The sequence below is a fragment of the Podarcis gaigeae genome, assembly GCF_964106915.1.
Source record: "Podarcis gaigeae genome assembly, chromosome: 7".
NCBI classification, from domain to species: Eukaryota; Metazoa; Chordata; class Lepidosauria; order Squamata; family Lacertidae; genus Podarcis; species Podarcis gaigeae.
The window spans coordinates 62009803-62023007 of NC_139683.1; the positions used below are offsets into that span (position 1 = coordinate 62009803).

The 13205-nt window shown below is 39.3% G+C and overlaps 1 protein-coding gene across 10 annotated transcripts in view; it reads right to left on the bottom strand.

The window, feature by feature from the left end:
* The window catches only part of HIVEP1 (HIVEP zinc finger 1), a 90456-nt gene that overhangs the window by 39490 nt on the left and 37761 nt on the right, over positions 1–13205 (bottom strand). The window contains exon 1 of one of the 10 annotated variants that reach the window (XM_083747109.1): positions 11167–11801. The exons of the other annotated variants lie outside the window; for them this stretch is intronic. Coding sequence (XP_083603235.1) covers positions 11167–11203 — 37 coding nt within the window. The 5' untranslated portion in view covers positions 11204–11801. Of the gene's footprint in view, positions 1–11166; positions 11802–13205 lie in introns of those variants that run through there. 10 annotated transcript variants of the gene reach the window in all.

Here is a 13205-nt window from a genome sequence, read left to right on the forward strand (position 1 = left end):
GCTACCATGTGTGTTTATCAGTACAAAAAAACAAAAATGATTTTAAAATCAACAGGCCCTTGGCTTGCTATAGCATCTCCAGGTGAGAAGGGTGGAGAACCACCCTGCCAAAATTAGGCAGAAAGGAGGACCGAGGACAATTGCATGTTGAAAGTGCATCACAGAGAGCCCACCTAGAGGAAGTGGAAAGAGAAGGCCTAATTCTATGAATCTCACTTATGGAATTTCTTAGGGGAAAAGCATATTTCTAAGAGGAAAGTATCAGATTCACTATGATTAAAGTGGCTACCTGGCAAAGCTAAATAGTCCAAATCAAGAATCTGCCAGCTATTCCGTACATGAAATACAAAGGGCACTGACTATTTTGGAGCCTTTTCAGAGGAATGTTTTACTACTTCAGAGTTCTTCCCCCCCCCCCCCCCGGGTAAAACTGTAAATATTTGTGTAAGCTTCCCAGAGCCCTTCAGAATAGCCCTATCAATTAGTCTAAACAAACAGTTGTGTGCACATAAAGCAAGCAAAGGTTTCCATTAATGACATTTACATCTATATCTTCCATCCCAAAATGTTCCAAAGACAAGACAGAGTGAAAGAAAATGGTGCATCAGGCCAATATCTGTAATTTTATTGTTGTTAAGTTATTAACCACCTTAAGTACAGTTTTTGTAGAAAGGCAGAGTATAAGTTGTAACAAATTAAGTTATGAAGGAGGAGAATTACACTGAGTACATTTCCCTATCCTACTATAAACATACATAGAAATGTTATTACTGCATTTGGTCCACCCAAGATAGGTCACTTTGGTGTTGCAAACACAGCAAAAACCACAGGGGAGGCAGCAGTTATGAGTTACCAGTCTCTGCAGCCACAGTAGGTGATATAATTCTTCATTGGTTTGACTTCACCCTCGGCTATATGGTCGTCTCTCAAGACAGACAGATGCCAACAAAAATTTGATGCTATTCTTGGTAATCCAGCAAGGTGTCAGTGGTCTGGTTCGCACATAAACAATTGGTTAATATTATATATGAACCGCGCCCAGCAAATTAACTTTGATTTATTAGCTATGGTTCAGGCTTGCTTGTTAATCAAGGTTTGCTGGTTGATAAACTTTAGTTACAGTTAACCGTAGCTTAACATTTTGAGAACCCAGACGTCCTCCTTACCTATGGCTAAGGAGCTGTCACCACTCAAAAGCAACAAAAGCTGTGATGGAAGAGAGGGGAAAAAATGATTATTATTATTTATTGAATTTATATACCATCCTAAACCAGGAGGTCTCAGGGCGTTTTACAGAACAAATTCAAACCACTCTCAAGGCTTGACTGCTCTTGCTGCTGTTTTTAATTATTATGTGATGTACAACCTGAGGTTTAACTCTGGTTAATATTAACTACGGTTAACGTTTACCATGGTGTTGTTATGTGTGAACCAGGCCTGAATCTGCTAGTCACCCAACCCTCATTACTAACAGACCATTGGGAGGAGCTTTCTGGCTTAGCATTACAGTCATGTGGCTACCCCCTAGCCACAATGATAATGATATTTGCTTTAGTCAAATATGCAGGGGTTTCACATCACTGGCCACTACCTATATTTTCAGATGCTTGGTAATTGCAATCTAAACGGAGTATTTAGAATTGCACTTTTAGTGATTTGTCACAGGTTGAGGGGAAACAGATGGGCTCAAACAGATGGTGCTTCAAGAATATCTTGAAACTCTCAGACCGTCAAGATGCATAGGTTCTCTATTTTCAGCAAGTGCTCCCCCATTCAAGGGACTACATAACCATAGTAACAAGCCTGCTGACTAGGTACCACCCAAAGCCTGTCTATGCAAGTGTCCACAGAAAAAACCTTATCCCTCTATTCTTCACAATTACTTAAAACCTTGCACAATGAGCCTTTCCTTTTCTCCCCATTCATTCTAACCGGCAAATACGAATTCAAACATATTTTTTAAAGGTCCAAATGTTTGCAAAAAGAACAGAAATTGTTAAGCACAAATTGTAAGGTGGGTGGGCTGGGAGAACCCTATGGCAATCATCTATTTGTTAAGACTAATGCATTTATGCCTTTTGCTTATTGTGTTTTGTATTTGAATGTCTGGAGCACACAAAGCCAACACAGTGTCCTCTAGATATGCAACTGACCATGCTAGCTGGCCAGAGGAGACTTTGGAGTCCAATAATATCTGGAGAGCAACACATTGTCTACCCCAGGCCTAGGGATTCTTCATGCTTGCTTTAATTCTGTTTCTCCAAACAGGATTTCCTATACCATTGTGCTAGTATTTATATTTTAAAAATCAGAAGATTAGCTTCCCCCCACCACCAGTCATACATAACACACTAACAAAATATGTTCTCTGAAGCCTAAACAGGAGATGGTTCACGTTAACCAGAATATAACTTGGATCTAAATCCAAGTGTAGTGTAGTTATTATAAATTAAGACTTCTCCCATACATATCAAAGTATTTGAAAAAGTTGTAAACTGCATGTATAACGTGCATGTTTTACTTAAGAGCTAGGATTTAAAGGCTATATTTGTGTACAATACAGGAATTAAAGATGGTATCCAAAACAGACCTGACTGCAGAAACAAAGAAACCTGTACCACCTTAGATTTACCACTAGGAGTCAGCTTTGCACAGGTCAGAATGAGCACCAGGCTCTAATGTACCTAATATATGAAAAATAGTGAATAAGCTAATAGTACTGAGCATTTAATTAGAATTTTTTTGTACACAATTCTGTTGTCTTCCTAGTGCTCTGGAGAGATTATCAGTCTACACCGGACTGAGCTCTCTTTGCCAAGAAAACTCCTCATCTGGTAGAATTCATATGCCAATTCAGAAGCAGGTCATGTCCACAACTTAGCTTAAACCTGCTTGAGACAGAATGCACAAAGTTTGCTTTGAGACTAAGTAACTTGCCCAGTCTGGTACAGGAATAGTACTGGGGCAAAACTGGTTGTTTCAGGTGCGGAAAATTCTCTTTGCAGGGAAGAATGGGGGTGCTTAACTCTCCCCCCGTCAGGCATTAGTGCTACAGATTGGTGCTGACCTTGCAACATAGGTACAGAACTTGGGGGAGAGGCAGCATTTGGGAGAAAAAAATGTGGCAAGGATTTAAAAAAAAAAATCCCAACTTTTCTCTGCAATGAGAAAAGACTTTCAAGCTAATGCAGCCTTCCTCAACCTAGGCCCTCCATATGTTTTTGGCCTACCACTCCAATGATCCCTAGCTAGCAGGACCAGTGGTCAGTGATGACGGGAATTGTAGTTTCAAAACATCTGGAGGGCCGAGGTTGAGGAAGCCTGAGCTAATGATTACATGCCCAAACATTGTAATGTGTAGTTTGATTTTGTTACGAATACTGCTGCAGTTCTAATTATTTATTTATTCATTCATACATACATACATACATACATACATACCCCGCCCATCTGGCTGGGTTTCCCCAGCCACTCTGGACAGCTCCCAACAGAATTAAAAGGCGATAAAATATCAAACATTAAAAACTTCCCCAAACAGGGCTGCCTTCAGATGTCTTCTAAAAGACAGATAGTTGTTTATTTCTTTGAGATCTGATGGGAGGGCATTCCACAGGGCAGGCGCCACCATCGAGAAGGCCCTCCGCCTGGTTACCTGTAACCTCACTTCTTGCAGTGAGGGAACTGTCAGAAGACCCTCGGAGCTGGACCTCAGGCTGAATGATGGGGGTGGAAACGCTCCTTCAGGCTGTTTAGGGCTTTAAAGGTCAGCATCAACACTTTGAATTGTGCTCGGAAACGTACTGGGAGCCAAGTTCTTGATGGTTACATATGACATGCTGGCCAGCAAGCTGAACAAAACATTGGACCTATACTAAAACCCCAATATGCTACAAAGGAGAGGTTATTCCTAGGAAGAACACTCCTGTTCCTAAACCCATTTCCATAAGAGTCTCACTAAAGCAGTAAGTTACTTAGCAGCAGCTGTTACATGAGCACACCATGAATGTATGTGTACTAGCTCTAGCAGAATCATGGATGCAAGTAGATTATCCCTCTACTGAAAGCATCTCTAGCTCTAACTGCCACCATAAGCATTACCACAGCCTCCGCAGCTCCTCCCTCCATAGCTTCAAGGTTTCTCCTTTCCGGGCGCTGATGAGCTCTGGCATCATGAACAGATATCAGAACTCCAAACGTGTGCACACATACACAAACATATATTTATAATGGAACAATAAAATTAAAAAACTTTGACAAGAGGTGGCGGAGCCACCAAGTTTCTGAAGCTGCTCTAACCCTGATCACAGCGAGCCTGAGGAAAAAGGGAAGGAATGTTAACGTTTTTTTTAAAAAAATGCCAGCAGTGTTATGCTTCTTTATACCCAAAAATAAAAATGTGTCTTATGAACACTTTGGGATAATGCATGTGACATCATCACTGATGTGGTCTGACATGCTTTAAAACATGTCAAGCCTGCTAGAGTTGTTTCTTAGAATGGGTGATTTTATTTACACGTGTACAGGCAAAAGTGGGGCTCAAAAGCATGAATGGCAAGTAGTATAGTCCAGGACAACACAAGATAAACCTAAAATTGTCACAGGCTCTCTTTTGCTTTTTTGTTGTTGTTCTTGTTGCTACTTTGCCATTTTTTTCTCAATACCAATGTTCTTTTCTATATGTACATACAAAATGGTAACACTTCCATGCATCTGATGGGAGTGCACAAAGTGTATGAAGAAGGGGATTCTAGTGCACAAAAGCTTTTGCCACAATCTATTTGTGTTCAACACGCCACAAGCCTTTGTTGTTTTAATATGTCATGGAGAATGCCATGCTAGAAATCTTCTCCCTACAAAGCCCAGTGTGTGTAGGGAGTCTTTTCAAATGGGAAATTGCTCAAGAATTCCAAAGTGTTAGTGAGTCTCCCAAGGACTGTACCATGCAATTTCTGTACTCAAAAGTACAGATTGTCTTTTACCGCTGGCAGAAATGGGAAAGAGAAGGAATCGTGTTGGCATTGCATTTAATTCCAGGGGTGGAAAAGGTAATATTCTGTTGCAGTTGCGACTGAATTACCCGTGCTTCTAGAAGGCCAAGATGTAGTCACTCTCTAAGCACTCCCTTTGGCTGATTAGGTTCCCATGCCCTTTTAAATGTGTTTGTGGGAAGGGATAGGGGGGTTATTTGTGTGTGTGTGTTTGTTCTTGTTTTTATTATGTATTTTGTGTTTTTATGTTGGGAACCATCCTGAGATCTATGGATGAAGGGTGGCATATAAATTTAATAAACAAATAAATCATAAATAATAGGGTAACAATCACCAAATGGAATGTCTAGTTGCCATTTTGAGGCCAGCTGGCTCAAAAGTTGTATTTTTCAATACAACTGAAATATCCCAGATAAGATTCTAAATGATGTGTTGTTAGTGTGTGAAAACAGGAAAGAGTCAAGGATCCCCAGGCATGCACCTCCAGATGGTGGAAATGTCAGGTACCATCCTGGCACCCGGGAATCTTCACTTGGTCACAAGTGGCCAATAGCCAGGTGCAAAATGTGTCTGGTACCTGGCAATTTTGAACACTGTCTCAAAGTGATTGAAAATATAGTAATATAAATAAAATAGACTTTGAAACAACAACAGCACACGCTTAAAATCAATTCAAATCCCAGTTGGGATAAGGATTTTAAGAGGATGGTTGAATGAAGAATACTTTTAGCACGTGTTGAAAAGGCAATAAAAATGCATGTGTAATATGCATTGGGGGGGGGGTGTTTCCAAAGGATAGCTGCTGCCACACTAAGGGCCTGATTCCGACATCACACGGAATAGACCTCCTGAATAGGATGGTATTTGCAGAATGCCCTCTCTTGCACAAGGCAGCAATCAGTTGTGTGTGTAAGGGATGAGGTGATCTTTTAGGCAAGATGCTAGTGACAGGAGTATCATTCATCCATTAGTGGAAAGGCTCTCCTGAGAAAACGTGCATTTTGACGTTTATATCCTACCTTTCTATTTAAAAAAATTAAACTCAAGGTACTTATAAAAAATAGAACTAAAACTAAAAACATTCCTAACAAATGAAACAGGAATTATTGGATAATATAGGTTAGAGGCCACCTTAGGGCTTACCCTGTGGTTGCAATGGAGGCAAAGAAATCCTCCTTCTCTGTCACCAGAGTACCTGCACAATTAGCCAGCAGAAGCTATTAGTTGTCCTGTGGACTTTGATAATATGATTGACTAGGAGCTCTTCTTCAGGAAGACATCTGCAAAATGTGGGGGTTGAATCCTAATCTCCTGAAAAGGTTCTTTCCCCCTGTAACTGATGAAAATGTAGGCACAGAATGACCAAATTTAACATTCATGGTTACAAAAGGAGCTAAAAGTAATTGGTAGTCCAGTATATGAAATGTGACAGTAGAGTGGAAAACAGCTGGCTATGAGAGTAGATTGAAGGTGCCCATAACTTCCAACTCTTGATGGGCATTTTTATGGTCTGGCCCAAACCTGAGTGGAAGACCTCAAGGAAATGCAATTTTCTATCTGATTTCCAGATTACCAAGTAGTAATCTTTCTAATGCAACTTATAAGTGTTACCATTGAAATTTAAGCTTTAGCTGAACAAAACAAATGGCAACAGAATAAAAATATGAAGGGCAACAAAGCCCAAACTGATTGCTAAGCTGAACAGAACAGGATGCCTGCCTCTATTTAACAGTTTATGATGAGTGGGTTGTTGTTGTTTTTACTGTCACTTCATTGGTAGTGTATCTATATAATCAGCAATGTTAATTTGCATAAGCAATATATATTTCGTATTAGACTTTTTGTATATGTTCACAGCTAAAGCCAAACCATGGCCAAAGAAGATGCCAACTTTATCTGTAACAGTACATATTGGGCTTAAAAAACCCAGTTTATTACAACATATGTCTAAGTCTTTCCATTACTTTTACATCATACAAATTTTTTCACTCTTCTCCTCCAACTCATTCACCAGGCACACCCAACATGACTAAAACAGACTGTATATGCAATAAGTATATGATGAAGTATTATTTTCAACATGGTTCATCAGATCTTAGTTTTAAAATATTTCAATCATGTTAATTGATTAAGGCGCCCTAAGCATCAAGGCGTCTTAACAGCTCTCAAGGCAGAATTCCATAGAGAATGTGCATGGAATTCCCTTCAGACAAGTTTGCAGGCTGGCAAAGGATGGACAGAACAATCTCTCCCACCTTTACCAGCCCGTGGCTTCTCTCCTGGCCTTGGAGGAAGGGAAATAGAACATCATTGGATTGGCCAAAGAGCAATGGATTGATCTGCAAGTCAGTTGTCAGCTCACTGAGCTTTTATGCATATAAATCAAGTGGGCTACTGAGAAGGCAGGCAGTGCTCCAGGATTCCTCCACCACCCTGTTGTGTTTCTAGTCCAGCCACTGCCTGCTTTTTACTCATAAGAAGGGTCCACATTGTGATTAAAAAGCAAGCAAGTAAAAGGTGTGCAGCAAGTAATTTGCGGGGGGCTAACTAGCAAGTTCCGCTGATTTTTGGCTTCATCCTCTGAAGTCTACTCTTATGTTCTCTAACTCACAATTGTTTGAACACACACACATTAAACCAACCCACCTTTCTCCAGTCCATTGACCAGGAAACTTCTTCTAAATTGATTAGTTCAATAAATTTGTATTTGTGAGATCATTCATACAGTATGCAACTAAATCAAAAACAGGAAAGGGGTAGCAAGTTGTGACAATAGGGGCTTGATATTAGGTAAAATAGGGACAAGGAGAAGAGGGTTTCTTTTATAAGGTCTTAAGGGTTGATATACTTGATAAATTGTTCTGTTTCAGGAAAAAAGATGGCGCTACAACTAACAGCATAATTTTACATGTGTGCCTGGAAATAATCCCCATCGAATTTAGTACGTTATGCTGCATACAAAGATGCCTACAAGATGAAGAATAACTAACACAGAGAGACACCAGAGTATTGACAATCCGACACGTTAATAAATGTTATTAAAATGAACCAAGCTTCACAAAAGGATAAGATACACTGGTCACAATATTGATCTGGTTATATAACTTTCTCGAACTCATAACAGATGAGACATGAAATTCCCAGAAGACCCCGTTTATTAAGCTGATCGCTCATTATCTATTTGACTTTCTAAAAAATTAGGTCAACAGCCTCCCCGAATGATGATGTAATCTAGAGAAACACCTTGACCAATTACCCTTACGTGGGAGGAGATGGACAGATGGCAGGGAAAGTATGCAGTTCTTATCAACTCTGACCTGGCTGTGCTGTAATTAGACTAGGACATAAAGCATTTTCTTAATTGTCCAATCAGTACCACTCACTCATCATTCTAATGAGTGTTTTTCCTGTTCCAGGAAACAGGAGTAGTACATTTTCCACGTACTTTTTGCTTACCCTATTGGTCAGAGTATGCGATATGTCTGTATTGACTCTTCCCCACCCCTTTTCTTTTGACCAACGTAATTCTGGGTCATGAATAAACCGTTGGCATGGATAGAAATGTCAATCTTCATGAGAGATAATTTGGGGAGCAGTCAGTTGTGGCAATGCTATTTTAATTTAGGGATGCTAACCATGAGAAATTTGCAAATTTCCCTACTATGTGAAAGGCTAAATTAAAAGGACACCAAGCCCCTGTGCCCCACAAGTACCTTGCAAATCAGTAGTAAGATCTCCAACAAACTGAAGTTTCACATGCCCCTATATGAATTCAAACTTTAGCAAAAGACTCAGATTTTTAACTACTAAAAATAAGTACACTTTCTTCATGTTCCACAGAATAAGAATATTTTTGCTCACATTTTTGCTTTTAATTCACAAATTCTATCAGCACTTTTTCTGAAGAGGCACTTCAGAATTTGAAACTTTGGGAGTGTGTTGGGGTGTGTGTGCGCGCGCAAGAACTGGATTTCTAGCTTCTTAAAATGGCCTAGAGAATGGCAAGTGCATTGACCCAGGATGACAATATTTGTATGGAACACTAACCAGGCACTTTTTGCTTCTAAACTATAGCAAATAAATTCTCTGTAATTATTTGTTTTTCATTAGGTCATCATGTAGTCTAGGTACAATTTGTTGTTGTTTTTTTAATTAAGATGAAGTTCTAATACATTCTGCTAGAATGCCAGAATTCACAATTTACTATTTGCTACTCAATCTCAATTAGATCTGCAGAACTACCCCTTCAAATATGTAACATGGACAAGGGCCTTCTACAAATCCATTAAGCTTCAGAGGAACTTTGGAACTAAATCAGGAGATGTGTCATGCATTGCTTCCTTTCCACAGGAAGTATTTACTGAAATCCTACACTGTCAAAGGTCACTGTCAAACAAACAATTCATTCTTTGCTTTCAGCTGCATAGGCCTGCTGCAGCCAAAAATAATTTTAAGGTCAAGTAACAAAATCTTGATTTTGATCCATTTGCCAAATAACTCCCATAACCCTAGCTAATATTCAGTCAAAAATACTTAACAAGAGATGTATTCCAAGAAAAGCTAATATCAGAGAACCGTGTGTCCTTAACAAGCGTTGTAGTAGAGTATCCTGGCTTTGGAAAATGTTGTATTTAAAACTTAATCTTCCAAAGGTAACAATATAAAACAGACAAACTGGAGTTGTAAAAAAGGAGCTAGTCAATAAAAATAAAGTGGTGCTATGTTTCATAGAACTACAGCACAATATCCCCCATCACATCACTGAAGCAGAACAGTTGGATATTAACCTTTAAATAGCTGGAAAGAATTACACCACCAAGCACCAACCCCCACAGTATTTAAAATGGTAATATTCCTAATACTAGTTTTATACTTGAAGAAGTATCTGCAGAAGCGATAAATCTGATTGTTACTTAAGTAACTTGTTGAATGACAAGTAAAAGCATACATTCTGCTTTTAATACAATTATCTATTAATAATCTCAGTCTCTTTACTGTATCATTCCACCATAACCAAACTGTTCCTTCTCTTCTCTTCCATACTACCTAGATCATGAAATATTGCATAACGCTACTGCAATAAATCAAAGAGTTTGTGAGCCACCTTCTTGCTAAGATTCATGCACCTTTGTCAACATTTATTTCATCCTTTTAGAAGTATTGTATATTAAGATCTTCAATATGGCTGGAGTGGCTGGGCAAAAAGTAAAGCAACTTTGAACATTTATTTATTGTTTATTTATTGCTAGATTCTTATTCATCTTCTTTCCAGCTATAAATACCACCTATTTTACCGAGAGAATTTCAGAAGTCTACACTTGTTACTCTCCCTCGCTATATATTACATATACACACTGCACAAATTCAAATAACACTTTTGACATGGAGCACTGGAAGGTTTCGTCAGCAAGCAGCATGATACTATTTCAAAAAAAAATTGTACAATGAAGTCCTACTAGTGACTGTTTATATATAGACAGTGGATTAATCTCCACTATGCATTTCACAAAATCACACCTGCGCTGTCTACAATTTATCTCAATATTTATAGTAAGGAAAGCAGGATAAACTGTCTTTCAAAGCTAATATGCTTAACCTGCAGTTTCAATCACACTGGGAAAAGATTGGGCAATTAATTGTCACCAACAGGAACAACAAGGTTATAACTAATGTACAGTAAAATGTGCTCTCAAGATTATTGCCCACCACTCCATACCTTTTTTCATCCGATTGCCACCATTCCATACCATTTTTCATCTGATTGCTATAGGATTAATTTAGTGTTTTGCATTCACTTATATAGCAAATGAAAGTGGTATGAATTTGTCATATGCTTCACAGGTTATACCCAGGAATGCCCAAGCCACAAGATATGAAGAACTGATTTTGATAAAATCAAAACAATTGAAAAACATTCCTAACTAATTTTAGATACATAAGGCCATGGTTCTGTTGTTGTTTCTACTGTTACTATTTCAAGAGATAGCTACTGGAGAAAAAGGTTACAGGGAAATAATTCCTCCAGACTCATAATAATTTTGAAGGCAAGAATTTACTCACGACTGGTGAACTCAGAGCTTTAAAAAGATCTGATTAGCAACAGCTATTCTTGTTCTAATGCCCAGCCAGAGCCCAAGTATATGACTGAAGAATTCAAAAAATGACCAGAAAAACTTACCAAAGCAGACAAAGCCTTCCTCTGTTCCTTCTTCCATTCATGCTACAAATCCCTCAATGACTAGCTCTTGGACTGGCACAACATTTGCTGCACTGAGATAGTGTTTACTAACAGCCTCCACATAAATAGAGATTTATTTCAGGTTACATGCACTTATATTACAGCATAAAACTTTCACTATAGGCAATTACCAAATGTAGCCTCTTACCAGATTGAAAACAATTAAACTATCATTGTAAAATCTGCAGATTTTAAAGTTTGACCATGTGACAACCAAATCTATAACAAGTACAAGATAGAGGCGACATAGGTGTATTCTCCTTTTCCTTATACCCACCACAATATTGCAAACTTCTCCATTTTACCCAAGGAATGCAACATTGTTTAAGAGACACCCACCAACACAACAATTCATAATCCTCTCCCTTTTGAAACTAACTCATATGCACGCCTTTATTCCTTTCCCCATATTCTATTACAATAGAGCATTTGAACAGTCACATTACCCAACAGCTGACAGGTCATTCCCCATTATCAGTGCCATAATACACCTGAATTGCCCTGCCACATCTCATGCTATATTCGGAGAGCAATTCTAAGACGTAATCTCTCACAGGCTTAGGGATCCTAGGAATCCTCCCCCGCTATCTCTCCATGGCAACAGTAGCTACAGTAGAGACGGTCCACCTCTTACGCAAGCGAAAGGAATATGAAACACTGCCAAGAGGCCACAAATGCCAGCAGTCAAAACATTACCCTCACCCCTCCCTATTTAATTGTTGCCTTAAAGAAACAGCAGTCTATTTCTTTTTCTTTTCTTCGGAAACGCACACACAAATCTGCATTTGAGCAGAAGGAAGAAAGCATACCAAAAGATACTTGCAAATTAGGGCTGTAAGCACTTTCAAAGTAAATAAACCACATAAAGAGGAAGAACTCTCCTCCCAAAACGCTTCCAGAAATACACTTCCCATCCTGAAAGAAACACTTGGGTACCAGGCGCTTCAAATCAAATATGTTGTACCCTTTATGTGTGATTATAATACTAATGCAATCTACTATAGTGTGTTAAAAGATTTCAAAGCACAAAACCAGAAACTGCATTTATATTTTAACTTGACAGAACAACACCTACTGAATTATTATTTCACTCCAGATGTTGTTGGTCTCCAGCTCCCATCAGCCCCAGTCAGTGTGTCCACTGGTCAGGGAGTGGTAGAGAACATCTGGAGAGCAACAGATTTGGAAAGGTTGAACTTGCAGACTTCAGATGTTCTCACAAGAATTTGCCTAAAATAGAATATGGAGTGAGAGGGAGGTCCCAATTCACATTGTAATTTACCTACAAAAGATAGTCTGTTCATTCTCACCTGATGAAAATAAACTGCTCTCATCTGGCCACTCATTATCTGACCATACTTTTCCCTATTAGTCATGAGTATTTCGTTTATTTACACTTTCATTTTTGTGAGGGTGGAGTTGAAGCAAGGCAGTGAAGCAGAAAGGAACAAAACTGGAAAAAGAGAAGACAAAGTTGTCCAGTGTACAAGATCCTATATTCCCATACTTAAGTTGAAATTCTGGGAGTAAGCCCTATTGACATACTTCTGAATAGACATCAATAGGGCTGTGAGTGCTAACCCAACAAACTGCCATGGTACTGACCCACAATAAAGGCCCTGAGGGACGCGGGTGGTGCTGTGGTCTCAACTACTGAGCCTAGGGCTTGCCGATCGGAAGGTTGGTGGTTCGAATCCCTGCGATGGGGTGAGCTCCTGTTGCTTGGTTCCAGCTCCTGCCAACCTAGCAGTTAGAAAGCACATCAAAGTGCAAGTAGATGAATAGGTATCGCTCCAGCGGGAAGGTAAACAGTGTTTCCATGCGCTGCTCTGGTTTCGCCAGAAGCGGCTTAGTCATGTTGGCCACATGACCCGGAAGCTATACGCCAGTAAAGCAAGATGAGCACCACAACCCCCGAGTCTTCTGCGACTTGCCCTAACGGTCAGGGGTCCCTTTACCTTTAAGAAAGACCTTATATG